Below are 20,146 nucleotides of genomic sequence, written 5' to 3'. Positions count from 1 at the left end.
AGATTTGCCCTTACATTTTGCAAGACTTTCTAAAAGTTCTAAAAGTAGAGCTATTTGATGCAAAAGCTGCAAGAAAGATAATTTGGTCATTTAACATTAGAAAGTTAAAAGTACTTTTTGTGATTTTTAAGGTCTGACCTTGCTCTTACTAAAGTCAACAATGAAACGCTGATTGGCTGGTTGTGTTTGAAGCAGAATTGCTACTCTCAACAGAAACAAGACGCCCAAGAGAAAGTAATTTTTTTACACCGCACATCACTTGTAGAACTCGATCAGAGGAGACTGTAGAGGCAGATAGTATAGCCCATATAGGTTGTAGAGGCAGACATGATAAAGAGACTAGACAAACTCATGGATCTATTCACTGGGCTTCTATAGACGTGCAGTAAGGCAGCGCCAATGGCCTGTAAATCCAGTGCGTCAGAGCAGACTCTATTAATGGAGTCTGCCGGAGTGTGGAAATTCACTCATTCCAGCAGGCTCCAGCGTCACATGTATCAGCGTCTTGGTGCTGAAAAATGGTGGTGGGGTACTTTAAACTAAAGCTCCTTCGATGAGCTTTAGTTCAAAGTGTCCTGCCACCATTTTTCAGCACAGTACACTGATACACCTGATGCTCAGGAACTTTTAAGTGGCACGGCTCCCTAATCAAAGTGCCCATCCCTCCCACCTCCCGGAGCATGTCTGTAAATGCCCAGTTATTAAACAGAACAGTCAGAGATGTATTCTCTAGTATCTCCAAACCAATGATGCCAGGGAGGATAATGAACAGGGAATAGATCACTCTTGATATATCAGATTCAGTGCTCTCCTAAAGTATCCACTATTTGCCACTGTCAGAGACATGATGCTGGGCTAGATGGACCACTGGTCTGACCCAGTATGGCAATTCTTGTGTTCTTGCATTCTACCAGGGTGATATTAAAGTGCCAGATCTGAGAAGCTATGGAATCTCTGCTGTCCATGCTCTGTAACAGACCTTCCTTGAAAGTCAGTCAAGGTGATGCTTGAGAACTAAGGTTGTATTTGATCTTAATATTTTTATGTGGGATTAGTGACATGACAGTAACATATTTTTTGACAGAGATGACAGATAAGAGTGGATGGACTCTGGGTTTTGGATAGCTTAATAAGCGAGAGCCCAGATAACGTGGAACAGTCAGCTATTCTGAGACATAAATATGAATACTGGAAGACAGGATGGTCAATCTGAGGCAGATGAATAAAACTGAAAGTGCAGCAGAGATGTTTAGAATTATATTAGTACAGCTATGTATCACGGGAAATTTCTGTTTCTAATTTCTAATGGGATAAACCCCAACAAGATGCCGCTGCAGAGACTATATGCCATGGAATGTCACTGTCGCATCTTATGCAGTACAACAAGGATTGCCTCTCTCCATTAGTGCCTGGCCAGTTTGGAGTTCAAGGCATGTAACCTTAATTAGATGTATAACAATGGGCTTGAAACGTTGCCATTATGAAATGTCTAGGCTTGAGTTCTGTGCCCCTCTGGGGCTTTTTCTGGCTGAATGACAGGGCTTGTCTGGGAAGTCAGTCTGGGTGAAGATGAATGACTTTAAGTCTTCTGTTGCTTTACTTTATTATCTGATATCAGGAAAACAGATTGGAAGAAGGCAAAAGGTTTCTTCCTTATCCATGCTTGTGCTGTATATTATTGCAGTGACTTTATCAGTGCATGATTTTCTTCATTCTGCCAGCTGGAGTCTTCAAGAATCTAATCCTAAAGACATTAGCTAGAAGGGGGAAAAAATCATGCACTGGTGAAGTTATTGGTATAATATATGGTGCCAATTAGAAAAAAAACTTTCTGAGTTCTTGCAGTTTTCCTCCTGATGTAGATCTTATCTCTGTGCACTAAATGTGTGGGGCAGGTAGTGTCTGAGCAATGTAACTAAATCTGTGGTATGTGACTGCTGTCATGACACTCAAGGAAGTATACTGAAGGGGAAAACCTTTTGTAGGACCATTGGGGTGGTCAGATGACACAGAGCAGATTAGGGTGTCCATGTCCTTGTAGATTCCTACCTGAATGAACATTTTGAAGTTAACATAGCTGGAAAACTGATGGATACAGTGGCTGTTGCTTGCCTGCTGCATCTTTACTATCCTGTGCTACCATCATGTCACTTAAAAAACTAAAAAGGATTGAGCATGGTAGGTTCTTGCATGGGACACCTTCAGGAAGCATGCAGGGGTGGTATTGTTCTGTTTCAGACTGAACCAATATCCTACTGTGATCTATGGCAAATGATGTACAACTGAAGTAGACCTTTTCCAGATTACAGGTAAAGTTAAAGTCCAGACTATTTGTCATTCTAAAACTTCACAGTCATTTTATGAAGGGCTTGTGTCTTAACTCCCATATGCCATCCACAATACTCAGACTTTGGGACCTGAAAAGCTAGTGAGTGGCCTGGATGAGCTCACAATTGCTGTGGCGACCTAGGAGATAACAGGGTTAATCTCCACTTTATTTATAGCTACATAAGAAATACTCATTTTAGAGGTACTGAGTACCTCCAATTTCTGGTGAAGTCAATTGAAGTTGTGTATGTTTAGGAACATCTCCAAAAATAAGACTTCAACCCTCATCCTTATAGAGTAGTGTTGAAAAGGCAAACTAGTGGCTCCATAGGCAAAATGTCTGTTTTTCTCCCACTAAAAATCCCGAGCCATTTAGGATTCACTCCCAACTAGTTCAGTCCTATGAACCTAGTGCTTAGGTTCTGTGAAATCAGCTGCCTGCGCCTGAACCAGATCCTCGGCTGAGCCGTCAGGATGATCTCTAGCAACAAAGAAAGTGTCCTCTGACACGTGAGAAGCAGCAGCCTCTAGTGGATGCTCTCCAGGGTCTCCTGTTTTTTTCTAATCTAGGCTCTCTCTGACCTTAGAACTCACCCATGCCACACGAATTGGTCCATGTTTGTAAAGCACTGAAAAAGGCCTGCTCCTGCTCCCATTGACTTAAAGAGGAGCAGGAATGGCCTCAAGAGCCAGCGGCTTTAGGACTAGTGACTCCCAGTCCCATGGTTTATTTAGACCAATGGTTCTCAAGTGGGTCAACGCAAGACCTTTTGAAGGGTGCCACAGTGTTCAGGAAGAACGGTCCCACATGCCTTTTGCACAACTGGATTAATCTAAAGCAGTTAGGAGTGCTTAGTCTTACTACAGACCTTCCTGGTTAGATCCCTCATGGTGTCTCCTGGAAAGAGGTGTACGGAGAAGGTGGAACTGTCTCCTGGACATCTGCTTCTGGGAGGAGCCTGAGGGGAGCAAGACCAGGAAGGCTGCCACAAGACTGGCGGTGCTTGACTGCTTTAGACTCAGCTGGCCATGCACTGAGGTATGTGGTCCACCTGTTGAGAACCGCTCGGGTAAGCTGAGGCAGTACAACAGTCTCTCCCAACCAGGGATGCTGCCAAATTAAAAAAAAAAAATGATTTAGGGGCACCCCAAACCTAAAAATGTTGAGAACCACTGATTTAGACAGTAGTCCCTTCAAAAACTTCTCTAGATGGTGACAACCCTTTTATTAACAGAGCTCAACCCAAGAAACTGGACTTTTCTGCTGTATCAGGAACCTCATGGAGAATTGAAGACCCTTCTAGCCCACCTGCAAACATTTTGCATGTGGCCAGTCAGTGAACTTTGACAGTGCTACATGGTCTTGCAGATCTTCCATAAGGTCCTCAGCAGAGTCCACCATGCTGGGATGTGTCTATGGCAAAGGGACTCTGCCACATTCGGTTTAGGGGGGGCAAGTACATGAAAAATTGTTTCTCCATTTCATCTCAAAATACTGAGGGCTGGTCTGCTCAGGTGTTTGATTGCTTGTCTTCATTTGAATCTTATTAGTGTCATCAGTGTTGCCTTCTCCTCCCTGGCATTGCTGTTGGCATCCAATTCTTGTTGATAATTGTGCTGTAGAGTACTTGCAGAGCAAAACATTGACTGACCTCTAGTGTTATCTAATTATAGGAGCTCCTGGAAACATCATTATGATTATCTATCAGTGCAGCAATTATAAATCCTTATTTTATAAGTTTTTTGACTGTCATGAAAATCTGCCCCTGGCTAACACTTGACATGACAAGTCTGAGCCACAGAATTATTTGTGTTTTTACTTACCAAATGCACAAGAAACCTTCTGGTTATTTTGAGTTCTGTGATGAGAGAAGAGATAACAAAAAAAGGATTTGAGGTTTTCAGACATACAGGTACTTCTGTAGTGGCTTGCCTTGGATATTTAAAAAGCCATCATTAATATTTTAAGCAAAATTGAGTTTGCTTAGGGTTGATGACTTTTGTTTATGCACAGCACAGACAACATCATAGCCTGATTGTTATTCTATGTGTTTGTTTTATGCAGTGAAGTATGCAATCTCCAGATTGTCCTTTGGAGACATGCAGATACCTCCCTATTCTTATTGAGGGCACTTAATGCACCCAGACAGGATAATCAGAATTGCTCACAAGCTGAACCATCTATGTTGTTGAAAATCTTGGTCTTCCTTCACCTGTGACCTTAATTGGAATGGGAACTCCACACTTCCCAACTGTACAGGAAATCCCGCATTCATCATTACAAGCAGAACCAAAACTTGGGGTCCTGATGCAGACAAGGGCCTACTGAAGTTAAGCAAAATCTTTAAATAAAGGGAGCGAGGTTTGCAGCTTTACATTTCTGAAAATACATATAACTTTCATCTGTCTAATCATCCAGTCTTCTTTTTTGTCTGTTTCTTTCTGTTTCCTCACATTACCTCACCTCATCGTTTATGCCATCTGAGTGTCCGTAGGAAAAATTGTTATGGTTATCATAGCATAATCTGCTGGTATGTTCCTCAAAACCAGTTCTTTCTTGTGGATATATTGCAGCCCGTGTTTTGATTTTACGTAAGCAGGTACAATTGTTTGGAACGTTCCGCAGCAACCGTTTGTTTTGCTTTGGACATCTCTTATTATTAGAACCAGGTTGTACTTAATTGTGTTCTGTCTGATACTACACAGACAGGTTTGCCTTTTGCCAGAAAAGTACCATTACAACCATAAACAGACCTTAAAAAGAAAAGCCAAATAAAATCAATAATTAGTCATTAGTCTAAACAACACACTGCTACTTAAGAGGGAAAGAAAAAGTGATAGCAGTTTGTCAGTGAGTCAGCTGTAGTATATTTACGTATATCAATATATGCAGTACCTAAATGGCCTGGTCCACATCCAAAGAAATAAATTATAAGGAAATATATGGAGGTAAACAGAAAAGGGGACAAGCCACAGTTTTACTTTATCTAAGAAAGAACATGTCTGTAATCAGCTCAGAGCAAAGCGCTAGGCCCAGCCAGTCCCAGTATCAATCCCTTGATGCTGCTGGAAAACAGGCCCCACCTGAAATGAGCTAAAATCAATACCCTGGGCTCAGCTGGTGCTAACTGAGTGATCAGGACAACCAGTCCCCTGTGAGGCTGTAGCCAACAGGTCTCTCCCACTCCAGCCTTTAAAAGCAAGCCCCAAACAGCAGCAAGGTGTTTGAGTAAAGATTCTGGTGTTTATTCCTGACCGTTTTGCTACATGCAGGCCCTAAGTGTGGAGGACTTGGAGTTCAGATGTTCCTTAGTCTCACTTGCCCCTAGCCAAAAGGCTGAAGGAGCAAGCTTCCATCGCCATACATTGTGTAGCCGAGATCCTTGCATTTGGAGGCATTTGTGGACTCTTGCAGGGGTCAGCCTGCCTACAGTGCAAGAAACTGGTCTTCACCCTCTAACTGCACTGAGTTACTCAAGGCGGAGAAAGTGGTATCTTGGGGCTTGCGTGCCATGGATTTGGGAGTAGCTGAAGCACCAGACTGGTGATGAGTCTGAGAGGTAGGATACTTGTCGGTGGGTGCACCACACAGACTTGAGAGTTAAATTCAGTCAAAATTTGGAACTTAATTTGAAACTGATTTATCCCTGAGAACAAAACTGGGAAAAAAAGAGAGATCATTTTGCAATTTCTTGATTTGGCTTTCCTATATTCTGTCTTGGACTCCTGATTCCCCGTGGACCCAAGGGGTTCTGGGTTTTGTGTGATTAGTCACGTGACCTTTCCAGACTGCCCATGCCTCAGTCCCTAACAATGTCAGACTAATTCTTTTCCTTTTATGAAAAAATAATTAACTTCTTGGATAAGGGCAATGTATTTAATTTATTTAGATGTAACCAAAACTTTTGATCCTATGCCTCATGGGAAAATTATTGGCCAAACTGAAAAAGATGGGATTGATACCACAATTGTGAGGGAGGAGTTGGCTCAAAAGGTAAAGAGAGTTAGTTACATGATCAAAGAGCAGTTAGAAGTGGTAGTACTGATATTAAGACCCATCTTTTCATATGTCTATTAGAAACCTTGGTCCTGGAACTAGATGTATCATGTAATTTGTAGGTGACACTAACCTGTACGGTATTGCTAAAAGGGAAGAGAGCCTATCCAGTTCAAGATAAAATGGCTACAAACTCATTACAGAAAAAAAAAATTAGAAATCTATTTCCAGTTTCTGGCTATCAAAGATATAAAATTTGGAATGGTCTTCTGAGCAGTGTAACGGGGGCAAAGCACCTGAGTCACCTTAAAATCAAACTTGTTAAGTTTATGGAAGGGATAGTGTGACACAGTTCTTGGTTCAGTGATCAAAATGCATGATATGTGGACTCAAAGTGCACATCCACGTGAGTATGCATGTGCATCTTGCAGCATCTCAAAGCCCTTTGAGATGCTGTAAGAGGCACGTGAGGAAATGAGAAAATATTCCCTGCACTGCGAATTTTCAGCACAGGGGCAAAATTAGCCCCCTGGATATCCAGGGTTGAAAAAAAAAAACATGGCAGAAAAAAAACAGAGCAGGGCACAGTCCCGGACCATGCCCAGAGGCAACCAGAGGCTCGATCCTCCACAGAGATGCTCTGGCACCCTGCCAGAGCATCTCTGTGGTTGGCCCTTTCCTGGGTGCTGAAGCATACTGCCTGCAGTGACTGGGACCTGGGCTCTGTGCCAAGTAAGTAGGGGGTGGGGGGAGCTGGAGGAGCAGGGGGACTACTGAGGGTGCGGGGGACAATGGAGGGGGCAGCTTGGGAGGGGTGAGTCCGCTAGCGGCCCCCACTCGCCTCCCTGCTTGCTCCAGCCCCCCACTCGGCTCGCACCCAGCTCCAGCCCCTCAGCTCAGCCCGTGGCTGGCTGTGGCGTGCTCGCTTGCCCCTCGCCTGCCTGCAGCCCCCCCACATGGTCCCTGCCTGCCTGCAGCCTCTCCATGCACCCCACGCCCAGCTGCAGCTCCCTGCATGTCCTCCACCCGGTTGCAGTAACCCCATATAATCTCTGCCTAGCTGCAGCCTCCTCGCTCGCCCCCAGCCTGGCTCCAACCCACCGGCAGCTTACCAGTCACAGCAGCCATGCTCTTGGCCTCGTGGCACAGCCCCCTGCACAGCGGGGGGCAGCATGGCTCTGCCCCAGCCACCAGGTATCTGCATGGCATCTGCCACAGTGCACTGCAAACTCCATATTGAGAGACAGAGGTAATTTGTACAGTATGCTAAGTACAGACCAGTGCCATGTTTCATAAACTTTTGCTGGTTGCCCATGGATGCCCCTAGCTTTTGTGGGGAAGGTTTCCTATGTCAGAAGCACTGGATGTTTGGTCACAGCTAAGGCTGGGTAGTTATGATTGAGGTATAGTGTTCCTGCAGTGATGAAAAAGTGATGTGGAGTTCTTGTCAGAAGGGTATTGCTTTTGTCAAGGATCATACTGAGTATATCTACACATGCATTTGATCCAGGACCAGTTTACTTGCAAGTAAACTACTCATGAGTAAATTCTCCTGGGCAGGTGTCTATACATGCAAGGGCATGGGAGCAGATTCGCTGCTCCTAGCAGCAAACTACTTCCACTTCCTGTGGCCCTGCAATGCGCTCCTGCTGCCACCAGGGTAGCTCAAGGCTCCGGCTGCACCAGCCAGCAGCCATCTTAAAAAGGCAGCTCTGCTCCCTGGCCAGTTGCTTTTCTCGCTGGGAGCAGTGTGCAGAGACTGGGCCTGCATGTGGCGGCTCTCTTGCTGCAGCTTCTGCCTCTCCATGCCATGGCTGTTCCAGCCCCTGTCCCTGGCAGTAATGCCCAGTGCCCTGAGCCCCTGCTAGCCCCAGCAGGCCCCTATCGCTGGGGCCCTGGGCAAGCTACACACATCAGGGGTCAGAGCACCGGGTGTGAGATGTGTTGGCTAACCACTTCCTCCTGCACTCCCCATTGTAGCCCACCTGGACAGCTGCCCACAGACCCCCCACCCCACCGCCCCCTACCAGCACCACACTTGCTATGGTCAGTTTTCAGAAAAACACTTTATTGCCCTCACAACAAACAGATCCCCCATCCCTCCCCAAAAACAGAGCCCCTCCACCACTCACCCCACCCACCACCGGAAAACACCCCCTTCCCTATGCAAACTATTTACAAGTGAAGTACTGTGGTTGTGTGTGTGTCTTTCCAGGGCAGGCTGCCATGGTGTTAGGGATACCTAGGGTGGACAGGCGGCCAGCACCCCAGCCTCTGGCTGTTCTCCCACAGGTGCACACACCATGGTGAGCCTGGTGGGCAAGGGGCTTGCCCAAGGGTGACAGCAGCCACTCATCCCCTGGCACAGGTGGCTCCCCCTCTGGCAGGCAGTGTCCAGGGCCAGCAGAGATGGCGAACAGTCTTGGCCCCACTATAGGCAACTTGACTCTGCACCTGTGTGAAGCCAGCACTGGTGGCAGGCTGGGCCCAGCCAGGAAAGTTGGGTGGCGTAGGACCCATGGCAGGGGCCAGGACAGGGCTTATGGGCAAGCCTGCTGCTGAGTGGTGGCCAGCTGCCAGGGTGCAGGTGGTACTATGGTCAGAGGCAGGGCAGCAGGTGGCACGAAGGTGACCGCCAGGGCCAGGATGGTGTCCAGCACCAAGCAGTCCTCCTTTGTGGCCTACACTGCCCTGGCCACAAGTACCCCTTGCTCCTGCAGATCCTCCACACAGTCCCACTCCTGGACCAGGATCTGTGCCCTGAATTCCCAGTCTGCCTGGTCTCACATTCTCTAGGGCAATGTCTTCCACCCGTCACCTGTCCAGGTGAGCAGTGTCCTCCTCCTGCCATGTTCATGCATCTCCAAGTCAGTCCTCCATGGCCATCACCAGCCAGTCCAGGAGGAGGGTCTGGTTCTGGGTCCTCTTCCTGTGGAACTGCCACATCTGCAGGGCCCTGGTCATGGAGGTAGTGACCCTAAGGCCACATCCTGGCTGCCAACTCTGGCCTTTCCCATGCGTTCAGCTGCAGGGCCTTTAGAGCCATGAGAAAGTAGCTGTTTGTGAGACTTTGCAACATTTCTGAGATGATGTGCTCTACACCAGAGGCCTGTGCACTGCCTGGCCTCAGATCAGTGGTCGTGTGTGTAGGGGTGCCCAGGGACGATGGTAAATTGGCTGGGCAGGCCTGGACTCAGGCAGCCACCAACCAAGCCCCCCATTCCTGCTTGCTACCCAGGGGCCAGTGGGCCACTGGGTGCCAGCTGCAGGTAGCCTGCCTCCCTTACCCCATTCCCAGGTTGGACCAGGCCAAGGTCCTGGCAGCACCAGCTCCCCAAGTTCTCCTCCTGCAGGCCAGCTGCTCTCCTGTGCTGCTGCCAAGCTCACAGCACCCAGGCTTGTGGGGCATAGGCCTCCCGGATGGCGGAGATGCAGAGCTGTCCATGCCCCCACCCCCGCCCTCCCTGCTTAGGGCCTTTCTGGGGAGACGCTCTAGGGCCAGTTCCCCCACCCCATCCCTCAGCCACTCTGCATTCCGAGCATGCCTCTGCTGCGTGTGTCCCAGGTGCTGCACGAGTTGCTATTTGCACAGACCAAGGGGTGCTCAAGCCACTACACCCTGTGGCTGCTGATGGCCGTGGTGCCCCGGGTGCATCTGCACACCCAGCACAGGACCCTGAGCTTCCATGACGTGGGGGTCAAGCCTGCACTGCCCCACATCCTCCACCACCACTTGGAGGGCTACCTGTGTCTGTGCTACATTTCCCTGGCCCCCACAGCTGAGGAGGACATCACTGCTACCATCAATGAATTCCTCAGTATGTGAGAGGCCCATGCCCACCTAGCTGCAGGGGCAAAGGCTGCTCAGTAAAGTTTTGCACTGTGCCCTGCCTTCCTGCATGCTGTGTGGGGGGAACCCAGAGGCTAGGGGAGTGTGGCCAGGGAGGGTGGGGTAGGGGCCGGGGGCAGAGGCTGGGATAGGGAGGGCCCTCCCCTTACCACATAGGCAGGGCTGATGTGCCTGGTGGCTCTGGTTGGTCCCAGCTGGCAGAGATGGTGTGTAGCTCTTGGCAGACTTGGGTGGTAGGGTGCAGTGTGCAGGTGCCCAAGCAGGGGACCCCCTCTGGGAGGAGCTGGCACTGCTTGTGGCTAGTGGTGACATAGCTGTGCCTTGTGGCTGGGGCTGAAGCTGCACAGCTGTTGGAGCAGGTGATGGCCCAGCCTCCCCTAGCTGCTGGTGGAGGCTGGGGAGCTCAGTGGGATGGGCTGCTGGCAGCCCAAGGAGCCCTTCTCCAGTGACACATCACCACAGGTGCCAGGCTGGAGTGGGGGCTCGGGCAGGCTGCCCGTGCTGCAGTACACAGCATGGCTGCAGCCTGGGTCCCAGGACACAAGGATATCAGTAAGCTACTGCATAAAGGGCGTGGATTTACAGGCACTCCCTGACTGATGGTTGTGGTTGGTGATCATTGTGGCGGGCCAGTAGGGGGGGCTCCAGTGTTAAGCCTCCCACCTCGCCATGCCTGTCCACCTTCCGGACTCCACATGTCTCTCCAGGGGCGCCTAAGCCCTGGCAGACTCCCTTTTGAGCCCCACCGCAGAGTCCGGGGGTAACGTAAGCTGCCACCAACCCTCTTAAGCTCTGTGTCCTCGGGGAAACACAGGCCTAATAGTCCAATGGGTACTCGACCCAGTACAAGCGCTCAGGGCACTTCCCCAAGTCGGGGCCAAAAAGGAAAGTCTCCCTTAGTCTGCAGACGTAAGGGGCCTCTTAGGCATAATTTAGACCCACCCCTCAATAAGTCTCCTACACCAGTCACAAAGGCGAATTTTACTGATTACAGAGGTAGGGTGAAAATAGGGTACAAGATAGAGCAATATCATAGGAATCCCATAAAGCAAAACAGTCTGGCTGAGAGAGCCTTTTGATCATGCATCTGAGTTACTGCCAGCTATATATCTAATCAGATCTCAAGTAGCTTACTCACAAGCATCATCCAGAGGCTGTTGGAGATTCCCTCTGGAGGCAGGCCATTCCTAGCTCATGAGTTATGGGGGAGAGAGCCAGTTTCAGATGGTAAAGCTATGTCTGAGTCCTCCGCATGGCTGCTGCTTCCACCTCCTGGGCAGTCTTAACTTATAAAGCCCCTGTGACCTTGTTCACCTGGTCCAATGGAGGCCAGCACCTGTTGGCTGTTGGCCAACCAATTTGAAATATACTAGTTGCCGGGCAGACTCTAGCCCACCAGGTAGAAGCCTGTCACCCAGGTAGGTGATACCAGTCACATAGGCAGAGGGAGCAGGTTTCCCCACTCCCTCAGGAATGTATCCATCTTAGGTTACCTAAAGAGATAGGGTAAAGGTGTGTCTCCTCTGCTGGGCCCATCCTAATCAAATTGTTACAGAGAAGAGATTTTGGGGAGAAACAAAGGTGGCTTCCTGCCACAATCATAACTCACTGTGCCCACAAGGCCTTGATGTTTATGAGGCACTGCCGTGCCGACCAGCCATGCCCATGCCCCTACGTCTGACCTGACAGCTCCTCGTAGACATGCACGTTGGAGCACTCACCCCATCCGAACTGCTGCTGCACCTCTGCCTCACCCCTTAGCACCATGAGGTTGCCGGTTTCCTCCAGGAACCAGTTGGGATCCTGGGTGGTGGTGTGTGATGTGGGTGATGACACCATTGGGCCTCCCACACTGGCTCTCCTGGCCTTCACATGGCTGTCCCTGTGCTGCCAGGCTTGGGCAGCTGCCTGCAGCACCCAGCACAGGGGCACAGTGTAGAACTAGGAGCTGCATAGCAAGGTGATGCCCCACAGCACCTGCAGGTTCTGGGTAGGCTGCTGGGGGTTGGCTGTGGGCACCTAGAGCTGGCTTCAATGGCCAGGAGCTGCCTGCAGCTGGGCCCAAGTGCTGGTACCCTTGTTGAGAATCATTTTCTTAGTCCTTGTACAGCCAGCAACAATATACGTGCTTAAATAAGAGCAGTGGAAAAACTGAATAAATTTCTTGCTTGGCTATGTGTTTCCTTTTGCTGCATGCTATCCATTTCTGTGGGGAATTACTGAGCAAGGTGTAGGATGGAACTGGCTTAACTGCTTGCTCAAAGTGATTGCTATCAGAGATGTGGATTGTGTTTCAAAGGCACACACACAGAAGTAACAGTTCCAAGGTGGCTTAATTTGTCAGTAGTTTTATTTCATGGGAGAAAAACTTTCTGCACTGGTCTGGCCACTGGCCTTCCTCTTCAAACATGCTGTGTTTAAGTACTTTGAATGGGAGGCCAAGACCATCAAATCAGGACCTGAAAGATTCTGGGTTTTGTACCTGTCACTAACCTGACATTGCAAAAGTCATTCTTTGTGCCTTATCACCTCTTTCTTTTGCCTGTTTACACTGTGAGCTGTCCAGAGCTGGGACTGTCACCTGGAGTGGCTGGATTTTAGGTCTTTCTAGGTGCTAGTGGAATGCAAATAATAAATAACAGTCTATCTTGCTGAGGTGATCTGTCCAGCCAGGCTCCCTTCCATGCTAGCATGGGGGATTGGCCCAGAGACAAGGATTCTTGTCACTTTTCATGCTCTGCTGGCTCTGAAGAACAGAGCAGAAGGATGGATGAACATGTGCATGCATGTCTGAAACCACATCAAATTTAGCACCCTGCGGGCTTGCTTTTATTGCAAAGCCAGTATTACTGATGCACAGAATTCCTCTGCCATCTAGAATGTGGCTGTGGCTGCCAACAGCTCTCTCCAAATAACAACAAAGAGTTTCAGATTTCTGAGTAATAAGCTGCATTATTAGCACTGTGATGTCCTGAGCCCTGGTAAGCAGGTACAGCACTCAGTTTAGCGGGATCTGTTCTTCACTTATATCGGGCCCAAACTGAGACCACCATGTTTTGGGTAATAATGTGTGATAAATGAGAGATCCTGTGCAGGTGCTAACCCCCTCCCCTTCCCCCGCAACAAGAATGTTGTCTTCAGCTCTGGTCTGTCTGTGCCTGAAAGCTATGGGCAAAATAGCAGAAACTCAGCAAAGACCTCAACATCTTTCATTTCAATCCAGTCCCCGTTTTTCTGCTGCCAGCAGCAAGGAGCAGGGATTTTGTATGGGCACTTACCTCCCCTCTATTGCTTATATTATGGCATTACAGGATGTTTTGTGCCTGTGATGTGTGGCAAGGGGAAGAATGGATGTTTTTGGGGGATCCCTTTGGACAAATGTCTATTACCTGTTTGTTGGTTGTTAAAGGGGATTCTGCTTGATGACACAGGTGGTCCTTCCCAGTGTTATGTGTCTATGTACATGTATCTGGCTATAAATCCAGCAGGAAGAGGGATTGTTTTAAGGTGGCCTTGAAAGGGGGTATAACTGGGAACAATGAATAGGATGAAATGAAGCAAAGGAAACTTAAGGCTGACTATCAGAAAGATACTGCTGGTGCTGAGATAATCTATGTGGTAGAATAAGTTCTCAGTGGAATTTTTAGGGACATTTAAAACTAGGCTTAATGAAGCATGAGGAAATTCAGAACAGACCCTGCATTCATTGGTGTCACAAGCAGATTTGCAATTGACTTTAATGCAGTAAGTTTGGAAAGGAGACAGATGATCTGTTGTAACAGTCCATAATCCTATACATGGCATTTTTGTCATAGATGACCAATCAGCATTAGAAATATTTATTATGTGGGAAGGCCCATAGACCTACTGCTAAACTACTGGCCATATAGGCACTGTTCCTCATTGATTGATTTGGGGTTCTCAGGGCTCTGCCTATGCTGTGAGCCAGACACATTCCAGGACAGGTTCTATGCTGCTTCTCCTGAGAGGTGCTGTCTAAATGGACAGGAAACAAGAACAGCTTTATAGAGCTGCCCATAGAGGCTAGGGCAGGGTGTACAATGGTCCCTTTGTTCTCTTCCTGCTGCTGTAAATTGGCTGTGCGGGACACTTTGGCCAAACACAGACAGTCAAAGAGCCTGAGGCTGAATTGATGAAATCTTCTCAGATTAGTCAAAACTGTATAGACTGAACTGATAAGCATCCACATACCTGTAGTAACGTAGGTCAGAAACCAGGGGTGCTAGAGCATGGCTCTCTGCCCAGCTGGAGCAGACAACTACCCTACCTGTCAACTGCAGGAGGTACTGTCTTCTGTAGTCATTAGAGGAGCCTGAAAGTGAAGGATCCCAGCCATTCTCCTCTTATCTCATGAACAGCAGTGAAATCCCTAAGGATGAGCTAGACCTAATTCTAACAACTCTCTGGGCGCGTCTACAGTTGCACATTTACTGCATAGTAACCAAAATTACTGCACAGTAAATGAAAATTACTGAGCAGTACTGGCGGCGTCTACACATGCACACCCATACTGCACAGTAAATATGGCAACTTATGCTGACTTGGGCATAAATTTGATACCTACATCATGCAAGTATCAAATTTACCCTCAATTAGTTACTGCGCAGTAATGCATGTGTAGATGCCTTACTGTGCAGAAACACTGTGTGTGGACAGACTAACTTTAGTCCCAAGTCAGTGCACACACAGTGTTACTGCACTTTAACACCTGCATATGTAGATACTGGCCTAAACCTGCTTACTATGCAGTAAGTTACTGTGCAGTAAATTTAATGCACAGTAAATGTACATGTAGATGCACCATCTTACTAGCTTTTACACCTTCATTAAATTCCACTGCCTTAAAAAAGAGCTACTCTTGATTTACAAGCCAAGATCAAAATCATGATTTCCCTTTCACTTTGAGTGTTTGTTCAACTCTGCTGGTCCCAGCAGCCTTACCTGGAGTCCTGGGGGACTTGGGGCGCTGCAGTCATGGCGCTCCTGCAACTAGGAGCCTGGCCAGCAGCTGGAGTGTGGCTCTGGCAGGCCAGTCTCTGGTTTTGAGTGGCACACGCTGCCACCATGTGCGCTGCCCCACTTTTTTAAGGTGGTGGGTTGTTTTGACCCTGGGATCTCCTGGGGACAAAAACCCTCCGCGCTGCAAAGTAGCAGGGCAGGAATCACCTGCACATGTGATGTGTGGCACCGCAAATGGGACTGCAGCACCACATGCCACACATCCGTGCTTGTCTGGATGTGCCTGAGTCTGGATGTGGCCTGTGTGTCTCAGCCATTACATAACTTCTTGAAACCAAATCTCATTTTCCTGAGACTGCAGAAGGTCCATGAACTGTAAGCTATAAATATGATGCATCTCTGGAGATCCCAGGCTGATGAACTCAATACCTCACTGTGAACAGCAGTAAATATCAGCTGTGGGTCTCCCCAGCTTATTGTGGTCTGTGTGGGGTGCAAGAAGTAGGTCCAAGGCATTGCTGATGTGAATACTGCCATCTTGGCTGGCTCTTGGGATTGAACCTGGGAACTTAGAGCTAAAAGCATGAGACTGTATGGCTTCAACAGAAGTGTGAAGCTGCATAGGTGGGGTTGTGACATAATTGTCCTCAGTAGAGCAAACACAGAAAGCACTTCACAACACAGTGACCAGTGCAATATAGGTACAGGTTGGGGAGTCACTAATTCATACCCCCATGTTAGGCAGTAGCAAGGTTTCATGACTGAGTCTCTTCATGGCTTCCTCTAGACTGTTTGAGGCAAAAGACTGCATTTCTCAGACATCCTATTTTTTCTGCACAGAGTCAGTCCTTTCAGCATGTGTTTTCCCCATTCCCAGCATTCAGGAATGTGACCCTGTGTTTTGGCTCTTTCTCTGAGGTCTTGGAAAAATGTATCATTTTCACTGGCTGATCTGACATCTGAGTAGACTAAGGAATGAACCTGCTTTTGAGGTTATCGCACTACAGACATACAGGGCCATATTCCAGCTTTGTCAGTTGCAGCTATTCGCTGCTTACTTGCTTTTATTATTTAAGAGGTTCTGCTACTACTCTGAGTAATTTTAAGTTATAAAGAGACAAACAAATGTAACAATTCCGGTAAAAGCCCTGTTGTGTAAGCCTGCATCAGTGCCAACCGTAGTTAATGGTAAGAAACATTACTGAAAGTTCTGTCATCTTTTCTAGGCACAGACATTATGGTGTGACAGGGTACCGTCGTCAGCTGCATTCTTGGGTTTTTTTTAATAGGCCAGTGGGTGTGCCCCAATCAAGTCTTGCTGAATTTTCTTTCTCTGGGGATCAGCTCCCCCCCACCCTTTTACTCTCCTGCCACAACTTGATGTTACTTGGTTCTAAAAAAAAGAGAGAGGCTGACCCACAGGTTCCCTGACAGGCTCCAGGCTCACCACCTGTAGGATAATGAGCTGTTACCTTAAGGGCAAAATGCATGTTCCTACCTCCCCTTGACGTGCCCCATGCCTTGCAGATGTTTTATAAATTTCTCTTTGTATTGGGGTCTCAGCCACTGTGGGCTTGCCCCTTCTCTCTCTAGCTAGGCCTGTCAGTCAAAACCCAGTAAACAGGGCTTGACTCTGAGGCTCTAGCTCTCTAACTCACTCAGGCTCAAGGCCCTCCGTTCCATACACTCCATGACACCAGGCCTACTGGCCCTTCTACACTGTTCCTCTGTGGCACCAGGCTGTTGGGGCCTCAGGCCCCTCCGGCTTTGCCCCTCTTTCTGTAGTTAGGGCCTTTCACCTAAGTCCACCCACTAGGACCTGGCTTTAAGGCTGCTATCTTCCCTTCAAGCAACTTTGGGTTCCTGGCCCTAGTGCTTCACCCCTAGTGCAAGAGGGCTTCTTGAGCCCTCTATCATGGTGCCCTTCAGCGCTAATGAGGCCTCCTCCTCCCCTACAGCCTCAGCCACAAACCACTGGCTTTTTAACATTAAACATAAACCATAGGCCCCTATGGTCATATAATAAAAATTTTAAAAAATAAGAGAGGCAAAGTGCCATTTACATGTGATTGTGCTTCTCTCTCTCAGTGTGGCATATTCTTCCCAAGGAGGCTGCCACAGCTGCTCCACAGTCATCGGGAGTCTCCCTTTCTGCTGCCTCCCTGGCCTTCTGCACTTGAGGTTTATATGGTTCTGGCCTTCCCCTTCCTGTCACCTTACCTGCTGGCAGGGCTTGATCCTTGACCCCTGCTTGACTGCATGGCTGTGCCCAGAAGGTTCTGGATTTAAAGGGGCCACCCTGTTTCTTGATAACAGGGCTAAGCTTCCCTGTTACAAGGCTGCTCTGCTTCCTGGTAACAGGGCTAGGATTCCCTGTTACAGTTGGGTTAATCAGCTCTAGATAGATATTGCAGTTATGACTTGCCTTGCAGTTGTTTAGATACCAGCAGAAAAGTCACTGTGATGCTGCAGATATTAGCAAATAGATTACTATTAGGTAATAGATTACTTTTGTAAATTTTGATCCTTCTCTGGTTAACACCACTATTGGCAACAGTGCAGAATCAGGTTCTCAACATAACAAATGAGGAGATATATATATATTTTTAAAGTATATATGAAATAACCAACAAAAAGGTACTATAGTAAAAAAAACAATCAGGACCTATCGCCTTACCCTCCCAGGTCAACTCTCTTCTTCAGCTAGTTTCATTGTGAACATGACATCACCAGCATACTTGGGCATCATGGCAAGTCTGGGCTTTGAAGGGTGTGGTGGAGTAAGTTGGATTTTGTTTGTTAATTAAAGTGGTGAACATTCCCCTAGTCCTTTTCATTTGGGTTTTCTTATCCTTTTTTACAGTTAGCTTTGATGGCACTTTCAGGTCATAAAAATGGAATACATGATGTGTGGCATGCAGATTGTCCCTCTGTGGCAGATCACACCATTTTGAATTAGCTGAGTGGTGTCAAGATACAGGATTCTGGAACCAAACCCCTTTAAGACCATGGCAGATTCCCCATGAGTGTCATACATAAGGACTTCAGCCCACCGCAGCTCTCACTTGCTTTTCAGGGATAAATATGGGTGGATCTGATCAAAGCCATTTCTTATCAGTTGCATTTGTAGGCATATGCCCCCACATGCACAAACCTCCAGTTGGCTTCAGCTGACATTCCATGTAGCCTGGGTCCCTTGTTGTAGGGAAAGTACAGAACAATGTCTAACACTTACTGCTTATGCATTTACATTCTAAAAGATTTTTTTTTTAGAATTCAAGAGTTTTAACTTTTCCCCTTCCAGGTTGTTATTTTGGAAGTAAGTTCTTTGCTTGAGGATGAATTTTTGTAGAGGTAATAAATGAAAAAAGAAAGACATTTTATTGCAGATGTTCTCCTTGAATTGCTCTCTAGTAGTGTGGGGCAGCATTTTGGACAGTTGGCCCTTGCTCCAATATCCTCCTGCAGATAGTGTCTTTGCTCTTTGTTTATGCATCCTGGTTCTTATCTCTGCTTGCCATTTAGTGTCTGAAACAGAAGCAGGCTGACAAAGACAGAAAATGACTACCAATAATTATTTCATACTCCAAGTATCCTAAACACTGAGTCTGAGGGAAGGCTCTTAATGTTTTTACATGTCATATTTTAAAGCCATTACAGGGGTCTGAAAGTGTATATTGCTAAAGCATAGGTACCGAATACTCTTTTCACCCAGAATCCCATAGTGACAATTACATGTTAGTGGGCGCGTCTACACATGCCCATTTACTGCGGCAAAACCCAAGATTACTGTGCAATATGGGCACGCGTCTACGTGTGCATGCACGTACTGTGCAGTAAATATGGTGACTTATGCTGACTTGAGCGTAAATTTGTTACCTGCCTCATGCAGGTATCAAATTCACACCCAATTAGTACTGCACAGTAATGCACGTGTAGACACCTTACTGCGTAGTAACTTTAGTCCCAAGTCAGTCCACACACAGCGTTAATTTGCTTTAATGCCTGCATATGTAGACACCAGCCTATTCCCACTTATTGTGCAGTAAGTTACTGCACGGTACATTTAAACTGGCATAAATGCACATGTATACATGCCAACTGCCCAGTAAATAAGTACTCAAGATCAGGGCCACAATGTGTTAGGTAGGTGCTGTGCACATGCATAATAAGACAGTCTTGGCACCAGAGAGCTTATAGTTTCAATGAACAAAAGAGAGAAAGGTGTGTAAAAGAAAAATGCTGTTATCCCTATTTTGCATATGGGGAGCTACACAAGGAGACATTTGAGAGACCTGCCCCAGGTCACATAAACAGTTGCAGAGCCAGGATTTCATCTCCAGAATTCCAGTTCAGGACTTGAGCTGCAGTATTATGCTGCCTCTATATGATTTCCAAATTCTGCTCTCCCAAATAATCCATAGAAATTTTCTTCTGTATGTGCTGGGAGAACAAAAACTTCACAGCTGAAGTCCACCTGTACAGCTTTGAGAGCAGAATTGTGTCATATGAAAGCAAGTTATTCAGTGTATGAATAAAAACAATTAAACTGAAAAAAGTATCTGAATTTTTGATGGTATAAAAGGAGTAAAAATCAACCCACAGAATATTTTCTTCATGTGGTTTAAACTAGGCACATTAAAACATTTGGTATGTAGTTCTATCTCTACTTGTATCAAGAGGGGTTTTGCCATTGATTATAGTGGGAATATCCCATCCCATCAATTCAATGCAGTCAGTTTTACCATAATGGGGGGATAACCTAATTGATTATAATTTGTGTTTAGGTCTGGAAGTGTCAGGAACCATTGGACAGAGATTTACTCTTTTGTTGCGAGCCTGGCTGAGAAATTTATAAGGTAAAGATTTTACAAGATGATATTTAGTGCCAATACAGTTCATTTTTCATTTATTACTTTCTTAAAAGCTGTAAAATATATTAAGATGATCTTGTGTGTGACACAGATTTGGCCTATCTCTGTTTCAGTCCA

The 20,146-nt window shown here is 47.1% G+C and overlaps 1 protein-coding gene across 1 annotated transcript in view; it reads left to right on the top strand.

The window, feature by feature from the left end:
* The window catches only part of ANTXRL (anthrax toxin receptor-like), a 108,318-nt gene that overhangs the window by 8,189 nt on the left and 79,983 nt on the right, over positions 1-20,146 (top strand). The window contains exon 3 of the mRNA XM_019502538.1: positions 19,943-20,014. Coding sequence (XP_019358083.1) covers positions 19,943-20,014 — 72 coding nt within the window. The remainder of the gene's footprint in view (positions 1-19,942; positions 20,015-20,146) is intronic.

The sequence above is a fragment of the Gavialis gangeticus genome, unplaced genomic scaffold, assembly GCF_001723915.1.
Source record: "Gavialis gangeticus isolate Ggan-Ray unplaced genomic scaffold, GavGan_comp1, whole genome shotgun sequence".
Classification (NCBI taxonomy): Eukaryota; Metazoa; Chordata; order Crocodylia; family Gavialidae; genus Gavialis; species Gavialis gangeticus.
The sequence above is the reverse complement of the archived record's forward strand: the minus strand, read 5'-3'. Positions and strand labels throughout refer to the sequence as shown.